At 45.5% G+C, this 18,519-nt stretch overlaps 2 protein-coding genes across 3 annotated transcripts in view; one reads left to right on the top strand and one right to left on the bottom strand.

The window, feature by feature from the left end:
- Positions 1-18,519, top strand: part of LOC120947808 (potassium voltage-gated channel protein Shal) — a 99,434-nt gene that overhangs the window by 67,431 nt on the left and 13,484 nt on the right. Inside the window, exon 4 of one of the 2 annotated variants that reach the window (XM_049607458.1) lies at positions 8,621-10,823. In XM_049607458.1, coding sequence (XP_049463415.1) covers positions 9,709-10,823 — 1,115 coding nt within the window. In that variant the 5' untranslated portion in view covers positions 8,621-9,708. Of the gene's footprint in view, positions 1-8,620; positions 10,824-18,519 lie in introns of those variants that run through there. The other variant, XM_049607459.1, reaches the window with a different exon arrangement.
- On the bottom strand, positions 1,267-5,478 carry LOC120947807 (insulin-like growth factor-binding protein complex acid labile subunit). Its single transcript, XM_049607449.1, has one exon. It carries the CDS (start codon positions 4,994-4,996, stop codon positions 2,168-2,170), a length of 2,829 nt encoding a protein of 942 aa, XP_049463406.1. The 5' UTR covers positions 4,997-5,478; the 3' UTR covers positions 1,267-2,167.

Below are 18,519 nucleotides of genomic sequence, written 5' to 3'. Positions count from 1 at the left end.
GAACCGGGATGGAAAAGAATGTCTCCCCTGACGATAGTGTGAGCGAGTCGATAACGGAGTGTGTCAAAAAGGGAGTCCGGAAGGCTTGTTACCGATTCGTAGCCTCCTCCCCTAAAGCACTCACTGTTTTCCACGGTGTAGAATGCAGGGGACGGAAAATGTACGAGATCGGCCGACAATGGGAAGGATAGAGATTTTTGCTCTCTTATTATTATTGCCTTTTTTTCGTTCCCCCGTTTTAGCACCTTTGCTCTTCATTGCGAAGACGGTGACTACAATGGTGTTTTACTTGAGGAAGCCAAATGAATAAAAGTTAATTTCAACCTCTTCCGTGCGCTAGTCGTATGCATTGGGCGGGCAGGCTGGCTGAGCTCGGATGTGCTGTTTCGTTTTGGTTGCCAATTTTCTTTACCGAATTGAAGGTGTGAAAATGACGATAAATTCGTTTGAAGGCACGCTTTAGGGTAATAGAGGTGTGTTGCCTTCGAATACGCAGTATGTACTGCCACAATAAGCTGCTTTATTTTTTACGAATAGAGACACTTATGTGTGATTTTTGCATAATTTTATAGCATAATGGTAATTCTTAGACGTTATTGAACCTTCTCTTAATATTCATTTTAAAGCTTTGGAATACATTATATGATAGAAAATTAAAGCATTGAAGTTAATTTTGATGAAATGTTGATACTAAAATGGTATAGTTATTGTTGTCTGTTGGTAGAATTCTGAAACTTTAAGTCAAATGTTCATGTTCATGTTCATTGTAAAGTTGTAAGGAAAAATCAATTTTTGATTGAAACATTATTTTCAAGGCAGTATCAAATTCTTCAGATTTGTGGTAAGTGAATGGCCTTCAATAACTATTCAACAATCTTTTTTGATAAATGATTAAATTGAATCGTTTCATAAAATTTTCACGATGTATACATATGAATTCAGACACTTCAATCATCTGTTTTTATTACCAAACTCATTTAAATTTATGTGAAATCCAGTTTTCATCAAGTTGTAGATGAAGCGCATACAATATCGATCTCACAATATTTACAAAAATTTAGCTGAGTTTGTCTCAACCGACTAAAACATTTGCTCAGATGTAAGCTTGGTTTTCCAGGTATTGCAGGCTCCAAATAATTATATGTTTTGTGCTGACACTCACCTGTACCGGACAAAAATGTTACCTACATTAAGTGCAATTTTAATTAAAATTAACTTTACCATTTTTCACTTTTTCACTCTCTCAAGCAGCTGAGATTGCACGAATTAATAAATTTAAAAAGCTGTACAGTGTGTTCATTCCAAAATCATAAAAAACGCTCTTTCAGTCACACAAAAGAGATTAATGACCACAAGTGGACCATATGCAGAATATTGTGGAAATAGAATCAAAACCACCATTTTCTACATCCCGCACCAACGTGGAAACAGCATTTTTTTAGCATCTTTTTTATACGTTGGTGCAACCATTTCTCGCTCGCCCGATTGCTGCAGGAACTATAACTTTCCGTGCAATACGAAACACCCACCAGCGACAATGCTCTCACATACACGCGCGCGCAGCGAGTCCAGAACTAATTAAACTTTCACCCTCATTTGGGTGCCATGTTCCACTAATAGCGACGGAAAGTTTCACCCAAAAACCCCTCCCCAGCACGTGATATTGTAGTCGCACCAGTTAAAAGGGGACACCGTTTCGTGCCATCCAGCCCGGGGCGAAATGATTGATAGTAATGGAAGTTGCCAACTTTTCCAAACGCCATAAGCTTACCACACTAGTGTATACACACACACACACACACACACACACACATGCAACACACATTCCTTTACCACGTGACGGGCTAGAATCGTTCTAGTCATCGTGCGGAGCATGCTGTTCTAGCACTCCTACACACTGCTGCTCCGTGTGTGGATGTGCTCGAGTTGATTAACTTTACATGACATTTTACAAATAAAGCCATTCATTCGCAACACCTTTCGCTCCCTCCCACTTCCAATCCCCCTTTCAGTAAAGTCATTCAGCAGAGTAACAAAAGCCATTCACAAGCCGACATTTACGCGGTACACGGTTTCACGGTTTTATTTAGACACCTTCATTTACGCTATAAATAGCTGCCGCTCTATCACCTTCTCTTCAATGGCCACCTACCTGGCCCATGGCGGACTAGGCAACATTCACCACTAGATCGTTCACAACGCACGACCCAAGGAAGTGTTCCAGCTCCGCCTGCTCGAGCGGATTCTCGGACAAATCCAACCAGTCGAGCTTAAACCTTTCCCCAGCGGCCATCACCGGCAGGGTGCGTATGTTGTTGCGAGAGACGTTCAATACCGTCAACCGTTTCAGCCGATGCAGCTGGTCGAACGGGAACGCATCGAGCCGGTTCTCGGACACATCCAGCGCGACCATCGTTGCCAGCTGGAAGACACGTTGATCGAGCTGCTCCAGAAGATTGTCCGCCAGATAGAGCAGCTCCAGCTGGCAGGACTTGGCGTGATAGTGGCGGTCCCACTCGAGGCTGCTGATTTGGTTCGCGTTTGCTACCAGCGTGCGATAGTTGGGTCGTAACAGCAACCGCTTCAACCGATTACCCGACACGTCCAGCTGGGTGATGAACTCGTTGCGGGCAAGAAGCGTCACCTCTTCCAGCCGATTGTTGGAAAGGTTAAGCGCCTTAATTGGGACGTCCGCAAGGAACGCTGCATCGGAGACGGTGTGCAGCGCATTTCCGGCGAAGGAAAGCAGCTCGAGCGCATGTGTGTCCGGGGAGAGAAGATCGGCCGGTAGTTGGGTAATTCGATTTGCTTCGAGATTGATTGACTTAAGGTGTTCCAGGGGCTCGAACCAAGCTTTGTCTGCAGTGGATAGAGCGTTCCCGGAAAGATCCATCACTTCCAGGCGGACACAATCGGTGAAGAAGGTGGAGAATAGCACTGTGAGCTCGTTGTTGGCGAGAGAAAGATAGGAAAGATTCCGCTGGGCTTTAAGAAGATGGCTTGGAAGTGTTTTTAACGGAGAATCAGTTAGTTCTAGCCTCTGAAGCTTAAGCCCAAGTAGTGTATCCTCCTCAATGGTCTCTAAAAATTTGGAGCTAACGGCTAACTCCGTAAGATGGGGTAGAAATGCAAAGTTTCCCGAATTGAGCGCTCTTAATGATGTGTTTCGCAGCAGAAGCACCTCTGTTTGTTGATATCTCTCGAACCGATGTCCACCTTCCAGATCTTCCACACTATTCCCGCTAAGATCCAATGACCGAACGGGTCCAGCAAACTCCGGAATCAGCGAAACCTTATTCAAGCCAACATTAACCGTAAGAGGATCCAAGTTGGTCCGTTCTCCCAGGCAGCCACTTGCCTGCTCCAGCGAGGGAAGCGAGTTGTTCGCCAAGTTCAGGGCTGACAGGCGGGAAAAGTTTCTCGCACATAGCTCCTGCCACCGGTCGAGTCGATTGCTGGCGACCGAAAGTTCTACCAATCCTTCCAGCACACCTTCTTCTCGTCGCCCTCCTGTTCCACCCACTTGTACCGCATCAATCGCGTTCGAGTCCACGTACAGGTACAGCAAGCGCGTGCCGGAAAAGCTCCACTCGTCGAGCGTCCGCAACCGATTGCCGTTCAGATTCAAATACTCAACCGGCGAGCCGTGGAAGACCGATTCCTCGATGGCAGCGAGCCGATTGTACGACAGATCGACCGAGTGGAGCCGGGCCAGCCCGGCGAACGTGTTCGTCCGCAGCACCGCCAGCCGGTTGTGCGAAAGGGTCACGTGCTGCAGCTCGTGGTTCGTGTGGAACACCATCGGCGACAGCTCGTCGATGCGATTATAATCCAGGTAAAGTGTTTCCAATTTCGGCACCGCCCGGAACACATCCTGCTCGACGGTGGCAATCTCATTACCATACAGAAACAGGCGCCGCACAACCGTCCCGTTCGCGGACGGCGCAAACTTCCGCAGCCCAGCGAGCCGGTTGTTTTGCAACAGCAGGTCGGCGGACGCTTGCAACCAGTCGGACGGGAAGCGCTCAATGCGATTGCCTTCGAGGGCGAGCTGCGCGAACGGTGGCTGCTCGCGGAAGATGGTTGCCGGCAGCTCGGTAAGCCGATTGTTGCGTAAGTTTAGCGCTGTAAGATGCTTCAGCCCAGCGAACAGGTCGCCCGGCAGCGTGTCGAGCAGGTTGGCAGCCAGATTCAGCTCGGCCAGCTTCCGGTTCGAGGTGAAAAGCCTCGGTGGAAGTGATTGGAAAAAATTATCACTCAAATCGAGCCGGCTTAGGTGGCGCAGTGTAGCGAATGTGTTCGGGTGCAGCGATTCGAACTGATTGCCGGCGAGGGATAGCTCCCTGAGAGCGGGCAACCGGTGGAAGGTGGACACGTTAAGCAGGTTCACATAATTGTAGCTTAAATCGAGCACTTGGAGTTGGTTTTCCGGGGGCAGGATTATGCTTTCGAATGCTGTGAGCCGATTCCAGCTCACGTTGAGTAGTTTAAGCTCTGCCAGGCGAGCGAACGACTGGGGGTGTAGCTGGTGGATGAGGTTGCTGTCGAGTGATAGGCTTTGCAGACGGGCTAGGCTTAAAAACACATCACCATCATCGAGCGATTCGAGCAGGTTGTTGGCGATTGAAAGGGTTTTAAGCGTGCTTAGGGCGGAGAGTGCTTCTCGCGGTACGGTAGCGAACAGGTTGTTGTCCAGGTTGAGATTGGTGAGTGCTTTTAGGGAAGCAAATGCGTTGGGTTGGATGCTGTGTACACGGGGACTCAGTTGAAGGTGCGTAAGGTTAGGGTAGGACTCAAAAAGTGCCGGATCGATCGATTCCAGCGCGCCATCTTCGATGATAAGTGTGGTGGCGTTTGAGAATATTACGCCAGCGTTGGTTTCTTCCTCGCTGGAGGTGCTGGTAGGTGTGGTCACTTCTTGAAACTCACTGGCTATTGCAACCACAAACAATGTAAGCAGACCGAGAAGCTTGAGATACCTAAAAGTAAAATACATTTTAGAACCATTCTTCACAACGTTTCACGCTTTATACTTACATCTTAAGGTTTGTTGGTAAAAGCTGACTTCTACAGGCTGCACAACCTGCCCAGGAACTGACCTACGGATCGACTGAGCCTAGCTGTTTATTCGCTACCCTATTCTTCTCCCATTTCAAATGCGTGCACCAAGGCCAGTTCCGCTCGAGATAACCATTTGACCGCTGTGATGCAAATGAGGAGCATTGCTTCCACGTTTCCTCCGCGATAAGCGCCCGTGAACGCAGTGGTGTTGTTTATATGTTTGATTAATAATTGCTACTTTCCATGTTTTTGTTGTGTTTTTGTTCTCTCCCTACGTTTCACTATCAGTTTGCACGCATTCTTTGCACCATTATTCCATCGCTCAATTACCATCACAAAGAGCTATCAATCAATACGTGCGCTAGGGGGTTTAATTGAAATCACTTTATGGTTCAGCTCGAATGAAAGGGTATCGGTTGAAATGGTCGTAAATCTTTGAATTCGCACATGTTTGTGTAGATAAAAAGCCCTGTTTGTTGATACATTTTCATAAAAAAATACATCCAAAGGCTACTCTCGCGTACCCAGTGGAAAAATGGGAAATTAATTATAACATAAATTGCATCTTAATTATGGCAATCATTTCGTGGCTGGAACCGTTCAACGAGAAAGAAAGGTCATTTTAAAACAAGCACTTCCAACACAAATAGGGAAATACATGAACGGAGGAAAGTAAGCAGAACATCGTGGCGTAATGGGAAAAGCATTCTTAGTGTAAAGTTTCATTCTGCTCTCCTACACAACATACGGCCATATGTTTTCTAATGCAGCGAACACATGCTCGAACACAGCCATCCAGAGCAGCTGTGGAAATGGCTGGAACTTTATCATTGCAGAAAAATCGTCCCACCCTTATGTTCTTTTTTCTTCACCCCATGGAAAACACACCATAAGGAGGCTCTGCATTTCCGTTTTGCAACGACGCCCGGGAACGATGGCATTGGACAATTATTATAGCTTCCATTTCCGCTCGGCCACAAATGAATTGTTCGTCCGGGGTGACTTTTCGATGAGGGGGAGAACGGCACGAATCGGATCGGTCTGCGGTTCTTTTATGTTCCCCTATTAAGGGGAAAAAATATGGCCATGATTTCCGATTACTTTGCCATAAATTGTGCTTGCTCGATCTCTCCCCCGTCCCTATCGGTTGCAGGCGAGCGGAGCTTTTGTTTTGGCTGTCCGATTTTTTGCTCTCATATACTGATTGCACTAACCCAGTGCCGATCGGATGGTTCTTGGGTTTTTGTTTTGTTTTGTTTTGGCGACAAGAAGCAGAAAAAAAACTCCTCAGACACAGGGTCATGAATCAAGCGCTTTCAATTGTGAGGTCACTCTTCGGTTGCAGACGTGCTTGCGATGTCCTTTGATTAAGTGTTTTCCCATTTTCTTCGGTGTGACTTTTTTCTTTCCTCTTGCTTTGTTTTTGCATAAACCTTTCATGCTGCTTAAGCGGAACGGTTTGGCGGGGCAAGGTGAACACGAAGGGTGCACGAAGCAGTAAAACTTTGCACACTATAAAACGTTCGCACATAAATATGATAAACGGTACTTCGTCTGTGGCTTGCGCAAAACGACATGCTTTACGGCGTTAATGCACCCGAAAGGGTGAAGGTGAACCGGGGCAGCAACGCTGCTTCGCTCCTGTTGAGCTTGCGTGGAGGTGCCGGCTGGGGTTATACGAGTTAAATGGTTTTATCGTTTTGTACGTTTAGTTTTGGCGGTGTAGTAAGTTTCATTGGCGGCGAAACGACTGTACGTGCGTTTGTGAGAAACGTTGGGCAAATGGGTTGCCATAATACTACTAACGGTGGTGCTCACTACTGCAAGGATGTGACTACCAAGCACCAAGTAGAAGATTTGTAAAGACAGTTTGTTTACCTCATTTGTTGAAGTATTTTATTGATGATTCTGCAACAACATGGAGTAGAAAATTTGCTATAACAAATGCAGCAGTTAAAAAAAAATAGAAAACTGTATTTAGTCTTCAATAAGAGATTGTAAACGAATACAGTCTTTCCCCGAGTTACGCGAATAATGCGTTCCGGAGACATTCGCGCAACTCGGATTTTCGCGTAAGTCGAATATCACGTTTTACAGTAAAAATATACTTTCTTTATCATGATTTTTGATTGAATTTAGTTCATTTATGTAATTTATCACTTATTTGATTCAATTGGTGTGGAGAATTCAGTTATTACTGACTTTTTAGTGAATTAAAATTTTGAAATATTGCTAATTATTTTTCATTTGACAATTGATGGAGAAAATTGTACTGATTTGACATCTGAACTGTCAAAAATAAAAAATTCGCGTAACTCGAATTCGCGTAACTCGAGTGTCGCGTAACTCGGGGAAAGACTGTACATCAAAACGAAAAATATCCGTTTTTGTATAAAAGAAACACTTATAAGGTAAAAGAGGAAAATATACAAAAGAGAACAAAAATACAGATTAAACAAAAGATGACAAAGCAAAAATAAGTTTAAAATAAAGAAGTAAAAACAATATAGATTAAAAATACAAAAAGTTTTATAAAAATAAATACAAATACAATATTTTAGAGCGCAAAATCATTAACTGTGCTCGTTTTAAACTTCCTTATTCATTTATTATTATTCATGATTATTCAAATAATCTATACAAAATAAAAATCGTTTCAAATACAGTATGTATTCATCTATAAAAATGATAGGAATTCCTTCCAATCATTCTGAATGATGTTTTGTTTTGCTGCCTTTACCATGCCGCTGAGTGTGAAGCGATGTTTTATAAATGGTGTAGCACACTTTTCACCCAATTCACACCCTATAATCACTGGGTTTCTCTCGCCTGCCCCTAAATCCGCCCCGTCCGACGGGGTGCCATCGATACATTCATTAAGCTGCATTCAACACACAGCATCAATCTAATCGACCGGACTATCACTTTTGCCACCGCCAATCGCACACCGAAAGCGATCGCCTTGTCATCGTTCGGGTTCGGTTCATTTTTCTTATCAATCAATTAGCGCTCGTTCAGCAGAATGCTGCATAGCTTTAGATACATACATACATACATGCGCAGCGAGAAGAGAAAGAGACTTTTCGATGTGTAGAAGCAGCAAACGAAAGCTACCCGGGTGGCTTTATGCTGATCATCTTCTCCATTTGCCACGGGGCCCGGGCAGCAGAGGGGATTGGGTGGCAGTTGATTTGCATGCAGCATTATCATGGTCGGTGTTGCTGCTGTCGGTGGTTGAAAAGTGCAGCACTCACTGTGCAGCATCAGCAGCAGTAGCATCATCACCATCACGAACCATCTCGGTCCCACAGTGTCTTCAATATCACTTTGTCACTTCATCATTTCACACTCAACCACCCGTGGTAGGGGCAGAGTGAGAAAGAGAGCGGAGTGGAATTCGATCTAAAGCAGTGAGGTCGAATTTCAAATCGCTTTTCTGCTGCTCTATCCACACCAGCGCCCTGTGGCAGCTACTCACTTTCTGGGCGAATAATGGATGCAATATTCACCAGCAGCTTATACTAATGATATTTTCCGTCCCTGTTCCCTGTGCTTTCAGTTTGTCCCCGTTCCGATCTTCCTGCTGGCCTGGGATGGAATGTTACACATTTGATGGTCGTTGTCGTTGTCCCTGGAGCGCCGCCGCCACCAGCCACGACCGGAGCGCAGACAACGGTCCCGTCCGACGGCAACATGCGGGAAAAGATTCCTAAAGTGCCCACCGGCTGCAACTAGCCCACGCTGGCATTCCAACACAGCAGCAGCAGCAGCAGCAAGTAAAACACGGCCTCTCATCCCAGCCAACTCTGGGCCTCGAAAAAGAGCAAAAACATTCACACACCAAGGCCCAACACCACCACGCAGTCAGCAAATTCGCACGCGTTCGATGAGTGGCGGACAGATGCAGACGGCGGTGGGGTGATGAAAGTGATTAATCACCGGCGAGTGCCAAAAGCGGAGGTGCTTCGCGGACGGGACGTGGACGCATCCACGGCGTAAGAATCGCTCGGACACTTGAAGGTTTTTCGGTTTCGTTACTGCGTTTTGAGGTTGAAGGTGTTTTTTTATTCTTCTGTTTTTTGGACGAAGCCGAATAGCAGTGTGAGTGGGCGTGAGTGTGTGCAAGGAAGGAAATATTACAAGCCTTAAGGGCAGTGGAAAGTACCATCATTGCAGCAAGTGCTCGAAGGACGTACTCAATAGCTTGCGGGTAATTGGTAGCTTCGGGGAAGTTTTCAGAGTTCCAACGCCTAAAGTACTAACGCCGAGGCACTTGTGACGATTAAATGTTTTCGTAGAATTGTGAGAAAGAGAGAGAGTGTGTCAGTGCGTGTGTGTGCGAGGGAGGCAATTCAAGAAGTCTGAATAGTATAGGTCGCATTTGGAGTGTGTATGACTTCCGGTTAACTGGAAGCTTCCCAAGGAGTGGAAAGCTTTGAAAAGCTTTACCAAAAAAAGTTCAGAAATTTTTTGTGGTGGTCGCAGAAGCGTACCTCTTCCCATATCCTTCATATCCAACAGTGAGAGTGTGTGGAAGCCAGGACCTTCGGGAGGTTTCCGTCCCGACCACCAAGCCAGCCCACCCCAACACTCGCCGGCAGGTAGTTTGCGCACTTGGAGGATCATTGAAAAATTCCACCGAATAGTATGGCTTCGGTCGCCGCTTGGTTGCCATTCGCACGGGCGGCGGCCATCGGCTGGGTGCCGATCGCGTCCCATCCGCTGCCGGCCCCGCCCGTCTTCAAGGACCGGCTGCGGTCGGAGGACGAGAAGCTCATCATCAACGTGTCCGGCCGGCGGTTCGAAACCTGGCGCACGACCGTCGAGAAGTACCCGGACACACTGCTCGGCTCGAACGAGCGCGACTTCTTCTACGATGAGGACAGCAAGGAGTACTTCTTCGACCGCGATCCGGACATCTTCCGCCACATCCTCAACTACTATCGCACCGGCAAGCTGCACTACCCGCGGCACGAGTGTCTGCTCAGCTACGATGAGGAGCTGGCCTTTTTCGGCATCATGCCGGACGTGATTGGCGACTGCTGCTACGAGGACTACCGCGACCGGAAGCGCGAAAATGCGGAACGGCTGATGGACGACAAGCTGTCGGAGAACAGCGACAACAACCTGCAGCAGCTGACCAACATCAGACAACGGATGTGGCGCGCCTTCGAGAATCCGCATACTTCCACTGCCGCGCTCGTGTTCTACTACGTCACGGGCTTCTTCATTGCTGTATCTGTGATGGCGAACGTCGTCGAGACGGTACCGTGCGGGGTGCGGCCGGGCCGCGCCGGCACACTGTCGTGCGGCGAGCGCTACAAAATCGTCTTCTTCTGTCTGGACACGGCCTGCGTGATGATCTTTACCGCCGAGTATCTGCTGCGATTGTTCGCCGCCCCGTGCCGGTGCAAGTTCGTGCGCAGCGTGATGAGCATCATCGATGTGGTCGCCATTCTGCCGTACTACATCGGGCTCGGCATCACGGACAATGACGACGTGTCCGGGGCGTTCGTGACGCTGCGCGTGTTTCGCGTCTTCCGTATCTTCAAGTTCTCGCGCCACTCGCAGGGTTTGCGCATCCTCGGCTACACGCTCAAGTCGTGCGCGTCCGAGCTGGGCTTTCTGGTGTTCTCGCTCGCGATGGCCATCATCATCTTTGCCACGGTCATGTTCTACGCGGAGAAGAACGTGGACGGCACCAACTTTACCTCGATTCCGGCCGCGTTCTGGTACACGATCGTCACCATGACCACGCTCGGGTAAGTACGCCGGTACGGCAGTGCCAAAAAACATTGCGGGACTTTAAGTGGATGATGTTTTGCTCCTAGAAGGTTCAAGAAGTACCGCCCATTCCCGAAAGCTTTAATTATCTGTAAGCATTTAAAGAACAACAAACCACACATTCTCCTTCTCTTTGCGCTTCTGTGTATACAATTCCAACTATTCAAAGACCGTGATTGTACGATTATTTACCCTCAATTAAGCGATAAAATGAGACGATTATGACAGTCGTCGGGCTAGGTCCTTGATTATCTTGAGCAGATTTAATTCTTGCCAAATATTAGACACCTCCTCCTGGGCGACAGTGTTCGACCCTATTCCGAACATTCAGGATGAGTGCAATTCGCAAATCTTAGCCAATGTTCATCGTTGTCCAACTCGTAAAGCGTAATGATGCGACCATTAAACACGCCTCCAGGTAGCAATGGGCTGTTTATTTTTGTCGAATGTCGAGCTCTGTGTGGGGAACTTCTGATGCTCTTGATTTGATTTGATCCGAGCTCATCGTTTTACAGGAGGTGTTTGCCTTAGAATAAACCTTCGAAGCTGTGTTGTCTTTAATATCCCAATGGACACGTTAGCTAGAAGATTTAATGAAATTCCTCGCAACTTTCGAGCCAACGATGTATCCATAATATTGCTCGTTTTAGTACCTGTAGCGTTAAAAGTTATTCATATGACCTCTTATAGAAACAGAATCTCCCATTGAAAAAAAATCATAAAATTTGAAACAATATCCAAAAGAATATGCAACACATCAACGCTTCCCACTGTCCCAGATCCCGGAGCCCGTTAATATCTTCCCATACTCGGTCGGATTGCTATTGCGTAGCAGCGCACAAACTTTTCCTCCCGCAAACGCGCCACGTACGTAGCAAGGGAACATCATTAGGGAGTCCCTGTTGAACATTTGCTCCAATGTTTCCCTCCATCCGGGCTAATGCTCGTTTACGATGCAATAAACAACGTTGGACGCCGACGTTTGCCAACGATCTTTTGGTCCGTGATAGCGACACACCGAGGGAAGAGCTGGGGGGGGGGGAGCAATATAATATGCTAGCGCACTGGTCGCAACAACTACCAGCAGCGGGCGAGGAGTTTGAACGTTACTCCAGCTTCAAGTTACCAGATTCGATCGGTAGAAGATACTGCGTCTTTTTCTAGGTATTCATGGGGCTGTGTTTTGCTTTTCTTTTCCATTTAAAAAGACGTTGCTATTTGTAGCGAAAAGTTTTGCTACCCAATTTAGCACCAGCGAAGCCAGGCTTTGCATTGCAATGCGCGTTCTTCTGCTCAATTGCTTGCGGCACTTGAGGAGCGCAGTACGGCGCACATGAAACTTTTCACTCAACGCCACCTTCCAGCCAGGGAGGGGGCTGAAGAGAAACCACTGCAAACGGCAAGAAGCTCGCGATAATTATGCACACCGTGACGGTATGCACCATCAAAATAGCACACAAGAAGCAACACGCACACACACGGAATATAAAAAGTAAAAAAAATCACACCATAAAAGCCTGGCCCCGCTCAACCTCGTAATGAGATGAACGAACCACTTTGCGTTTTATCGATGTCAAAGTTTATTCACACCTTTACCAACCGGGCCCAACCCAGGTTCATGGGTGTGTGTTTTTTTCGTTCTCTTTCTCTCGCTATCTCTCTCTATTTGCCACTTTTTCCACCTTTGCCGCTAAATAAACCATACTAAACAGCTGCACCACATCAAAGCTGGCTTTGGCAGCGGCACGTTAGTACTCATTACCACCACCGTACCACTCCTTCACCGACGTTTGACGACCACCCACCCAAAAACCGTAGCGAAAGTGTGCAAATTATTCCCATTAGCTTCACGAACTCCATAGGGGGAGTGAGGATGGACTCTTCTCCCACTGCGCAATACTTCCAGCCCGGTTACGGAGATGTACGTAGGTTGTAGGTATTTGACAGGGCAAGGATAGATAGTGAAGAATGGGGAGGCAACACAAAAAAGTTCTAAGTCAAACACGAAACATCACAGAACACTTCCATCGGGCAAATGAGTGATGGAGTGTTCGGTTGGTTCGGAAAGATACTGCAGCCCTCCCAGATTGATGGAATAATCAAATGCCGTTCACCCCGGGGGTTCACCCCCAGTCGCGGGGTATGTGGTTGGTTAGGCTAAATTTGTGATGGTTTGATCTTGACAGGTGAAATTTTAAGTTCGTAATTGCACGTTAATTGCGCGGTGGAGTTCGCACGAAGACGCACTTCAATGTGAATTTCCACTTTTCGTTTGAATTAGTTGTGATGTTAACCTTTTTTCTTATGAGAAGCGGTTTTGGGTTTCGTTATTTGTGAAGAAAGTAACTATAAATGTATAAGTCTTCTTCACAAATGATACACCAACGTCTTGTTAGGTCTTTTCTTTGGCATGATTCCGGAAAGCGTTCGCCTCCTTGGCACCTTGAACTTCACCCCAAAAGTAGAGCTTTACATCACAAGCACTCTTGAACGCTTGCACTGGGACAAGCAGATCTTCAGCTCAGATACAGTCAGACTCAGCTGCCACGTCTTCATAACAATAGACACCTTACTGAAGTACTTTTTCATCGATTAGCTGGCTACTTGAACGTTCCAATTTCCAACGTAACCACCGGTCCCATCTCCTGCTCATCTCCTCAAACAATTCCTTAAGATGTACAGCAATGTGAAGTACACCGAAAGGAGCTTGAATAGTCGAAAGTTTCTCTTGCCTGTACCCTTGATTGGTTTTATTTTAAATCTTGAAAATTTGAGTTAATCTTCCGTTACAGTTTATTTTAAAACAAAGAATAAATACAATTGGTTTTATAAGGACGAGTTCATCACAAAACTTTGTATAAATAAATTCAAATATTTAGCAGCTCTCATTAATTTTCACTCTTCCGTATTCTGTTGTTATTAATTTTATCCCATCGATACGATTACTATCTCTGGACAATTATTTTAGCCTTATCCTTAAATAATTTGTAAAGCTTTACAAAGTCATTTTTGATTTTATTATATTCATTTCATGATATTGTTGTAATCAACTGATAGCCCAGCTTATTTATGAACGTTTTAAGAGGAGTTTTTTTACCAATCCTTTATGCAAGATAGGTTGAAATGTTATTTGTATAAAGAGGCATGTTGTCTATTAGCTCACCTCAGACCTTTCAACCGTTTGCTTCCTTTTACATGTTTTATCAAATGGTAAATCATCAGTAGACAATCTGAAGTAGCATATGAACGTGTTAAAGCTATTGGTTTCCATCATAAAAGAATCCTTTGTCATTATTTTAATTTGGAATAAATTTTGGAACAGCTTGATGTAAAATTCGCCCCACCAGAAACAAGCTCAGAATGTGTAAATTTTGCCTACTGCATCGGCTTATCTCACATCTCGATTTCTAAATCCTTCGCCACGAGATGCTGAGCGCACGAACAATATCTCAACCATTGACATACACCAAAGCGCCATCTAGATAATGCGATGATGGTGCGAAAACAGCACCGCGCTCACTGAAAAAGTAAGCCCCCCGTAGTCTTTGCTAGATAAAATCAACCGATGCGGCAAAACCGCTGCGCCTAAGAAATGAAAACCACACACACACACACACACACTCCGTGTGTCGTGTTTCGCATGAATTATCGTTCGTTCGTGCCAGTTGTCTACCGCAGCCCCGACCAAGCTCGGCTCACTTTCACGAAATTAGTTGCCCAAGAGCGAGCGGTTCTCATTAGCACTTTGCACGATAGTTCGAGCCACACTTCACACTTCACCAGCGCCCACCAAGGCCGCCGGAAGCCACCACCAGAATGGCAATTTTAATTTCTTTCGGCAGCATATTTTGTGAATTTTCATTCGAATCCTTCCACCCGACCGTGTGCACACGGGTGTGAGGGCAAATGGTGGAGGCAAATGAGGTGCAAATGTTATTTCCAACTTCCCCTTATTCTTTGAGCGATACCATACAGAAGAGCATAGAAAGGAGAAAAAAATGTCAGCCGAACAACTTCTTCCGGTTCCGGTTGGAATTCGCGTGCCAAGTTGCGGCTCATTGAAATTGAACAAGTTTTACGGTTTTTGGTACAAGTTTGCCTTTGTCTCTCAGACACGAGATCACTGTCGCGATGGCTTTTTGCTTCCGCTGGTTCTAAGTGCGGTGGCTCTCGATCGTCTTGCTATACTGCTTTCACCCTCGCCACCCAATTGTGGTTAAACTTCGGTACGGCTCTTCCTCGCCTAACAACACCTGTAAGAGGAATGCTTTGATTTGTGTGCGAAGAATTGAGCCAGTTTTTTTCTTCTTCGCAAAATTCTCCCTTTCTATTAAACAACCTACTCCGCACTCCGGTGCGACGGGAGTAAAAAATTGTTTTCTCATCACAAGACTAATTTATTGAGCGTCATATTTTTTCCGAGTTCCATTAATTCTATTCCTTGGCGCTTTGCTTCACGCTGGTCAGTTTTAAACCACCACGCTCACCAGTTTTCAATTGTGACCCCGTTGTCACGGTTCAATGGTTTTCCGATTGCACTTTATGACCGATTTTTCTGTCGTTTTTTTTACTTTGTTTCCACTCCATCCAACCAATAATGTTTCCATAATCGTAAATCACAGCAATCTGCTTGGGGGGCAAAAATTAATGGATTGAAAAGGGTTCTTCGTGGTTTTGTTTTCTTCTGCTTTGAAAAAATGGAATTGGTTCTGAAGGGTTTTTGTGTTCTTGTCCCTTTTTTGTACGCTTCTTAGAAAAGTAACGATTGAAAAGCTAATTTTGTAATGTATGAAAGGAAAAATAATGATCGTTAATTGAAGAGATGACGATGCTGCTCAACTTTGGATGTCTTAAAGAAAAGTTGAGACAATTCATCATCAAATTTAGTTTTATGGAATTAACAAAAACGTTCCTAGTACCATGCAATTGCTTAAATGTCAGTAAATAAAGAAGATGGTGATTGAGCAGCATCGTTCAAACCATTCAAACTAACAGACGTGTTCTCAACCCAAAGCACAATACGTAAAATCACCCCAGTTCAAGTCAAACCGTACAAGGGGAATGAAAAGCCTTCCCCTTAGTGCAAGAATAATACACCTTCACAATGTGCTTCTGAGTTTCGGCAGCATGCTTCAACTAACTCGACCATCTTGTTTCTATGGCAAAAGTTTTCTTTTGAATTTTCAACCTCACCAGCATAAATCGGCATCATTACCGGGGGTGTGGAAGATTCTCTTTTCTCATGCTTAACCTGCTGCTGCTGCTGCTATCTCTGGTGCACCCGATGCTACACCATGCTGCGTAGGTGCACCTGTGTATTGTGTGCCGTTTTTTTACATTCCTTCGTTTGTGTTGGACTTTGCACTGCAAGTGGTAGTGTGTACACTACGCTCCCTTATCATTAGAGCGAAAGGTAATGAATTTGTTCAAGCGAAAGCAGATCCCACTGGGAGAAGTTGCACGAGCTAGCTGGTTGCAAGTTTCGACTGTTATGGGTGCAATTATATTGTAATGTACTTTCAACGCTGCTAAAGTTTGTCGTGTGACGTGCTGGCACAGCAAAACTTGATCACTGGAATTGGGCAGGGCAAGTAATTTGAAGGGGAAGACAGGCGAAAAAGAAAGGCAATCGTGTATTGCATACTTTAAGGCGTTTTACAGTGTTTCTTGACGTTGAAAGCACTGAGGAGGATTTTTTAGCTTCTTGGAATATACTTTGTTTTAGAAGATATCACACACCAAATGGCGTGTACAATGAAGTCTAAAGTTAATCTTGAGACTGAAATCAACAGACTGAAATCATTCTAAAACCAATATAATCACAATTAATTTTACGCATGACCTACAAATAAACCATAAAGAAGTCGCACACCATCATCGCTTATGGCAGCACTTAAGTAGTTGCAAAAATTACGAACAAGTTATAACAATAACTACTCACCACCGTACCACACCAGAGGTTACGGAAAAAAAGGTCAACAAAACGCTCGCGCACCACCACTCACGTCCCGGAACGGTCGAGCAAATGAACCAGAATAACCACCGAAGATTACACTTCCCGCCAGATAGGAATCTTTAATTCTTATTTGCAACTTATCACGTCTCCCTGCACCACCTCGTGCGGGTGCTTCATGGCGTGGCCTTGATCGTTCTTTGAATGTCTTACTGTCCGGCAGACAGAAACACCCTCGTGAAATTCCTGTGTTTCCTCCTCACCGTACTGGACCAAATGGACCCCTCGTATGCCACCGAGTTGCAAAGCACAATTTGACTACTTTCTCCCGGACCGAAACCCAGAACCCATTAAATAGCGTTGCGAGCGCTCGGGCCGTCTCAAAGCGATCACCGTTTTTTCCCACCCGCGCGTCCGACCATCGTCCTCGATAGCTCGCCGGGAAGGTTCCCTTCGCAAAAAGCATCGCTCGCTCTCAGATGGCGGTCGTTCATGCGTGATAAGGGTAAATAAAAGCTCGTTGTTAACTGCCTCGGACACTGTCATTAGAGCCACAGGGGTGGTGGCAGTGATGGTGGGAGGGTGGAAGGGACTTTAGTGCTGCCGTGGACTCAATCTGTACGGGAACCCTTGAACTGGGTGTCTAGTTGGTGTACGGTGTTCAGCGGGACAAGCGATGGGTTTGACTAATGGCTTTTCCTCTTTTTAGGGTTTTGTACAACTCCAACCACTCCGAATAATCCCGGGAGTAAAAGAGAGATAGAGAGAATAGAAAAGAGAGAAAGAGAGAGCTTTTTGTATATGCTGCTCCCTTGTGCAACCCTCCTTGGTTGCACTCCCCTAAACCAACGTGTGCAATCCCAAAGCATCCCGCTGCTGTTGATGAATGAAATGGGAACGGAAAATCACGAAGCTTGGTCCCGGTGGTGTCCGCTGCTTGAAATAACACGCTTGCTTCCAGCACCCGCGCTCGCTTCCCCGAGCAGAGCTTTAAGTACATTTCATCAATCACGCTGAAAGTTGAAGCTGCACGGTTTTAGTTACCTTCGTAAATCGTTTGATTAGCTGCCATGGGTTTCATGCTATCGATTGATCCGATCCATTACCGAAATTGAGCGCTGCCGAGTTCGAGTTGGGTGCGTCAGGTTTGGATCGTATTCGGGGGAAAGTAGAAGCAAGGAAGTAAATAAATAAAGTGTCGGTGGGAAGTGCTGCTATTTTGTTTTAGTAGCCACGTGAATGGGTAGAGTATATATTTACTTTTTTGCCAATAATATGGGAGTCCAATTTTATTGAATGTCCAACATCGGTAAATTTCTCGGTAAAAAGCAAGGTTTGTTATGCAGATTGCATATCCCCTTAGTATCAAGTTCAACAGCGCCTTAAAGTATGTAATGTACGCTTCACAAATAATTCGCCTTAAATTATGCAAATTCTAAAAACATCTGTTTTCATTTTACGATTCAAACCGTAATTTAAATTAAATTAAATTAAAAATTGTTTGTAGAATTTCTGGCATACTTAAATTTTTACATGATTCCTCCAATCTCAATAAAACAATAAACCAATCGAGTGCGCGTACCGATTAAATCCTTTGATGTGTTTTGAAAAACACGAGCCATGTTTTCAAACACTTTTAACGCACTTCGTGCGCTTCACTTCTCATCCAATCAAAACAAACACATTTCCAGCCGAAAAACAACATACACACATACGCAGCG

This window comes from Anopheles coluzzii, chromosome 2 (assembly GCF_943734685.1).
Source record: "Anopheles coluzzii chromosome 2, AcolN3, whole genome shotgun sequence".
NCBI lineage: Eukaryota > Metazoa > Arthropoda > Insecta > Diptera > Culicidae > Anopheles > Anopheles coluzzii.
The sequence above is the reverse complement of the archived record's forward strand: the minus strand, read 5'-3'. Positions and strand labels throughout refer to the sequence as shown.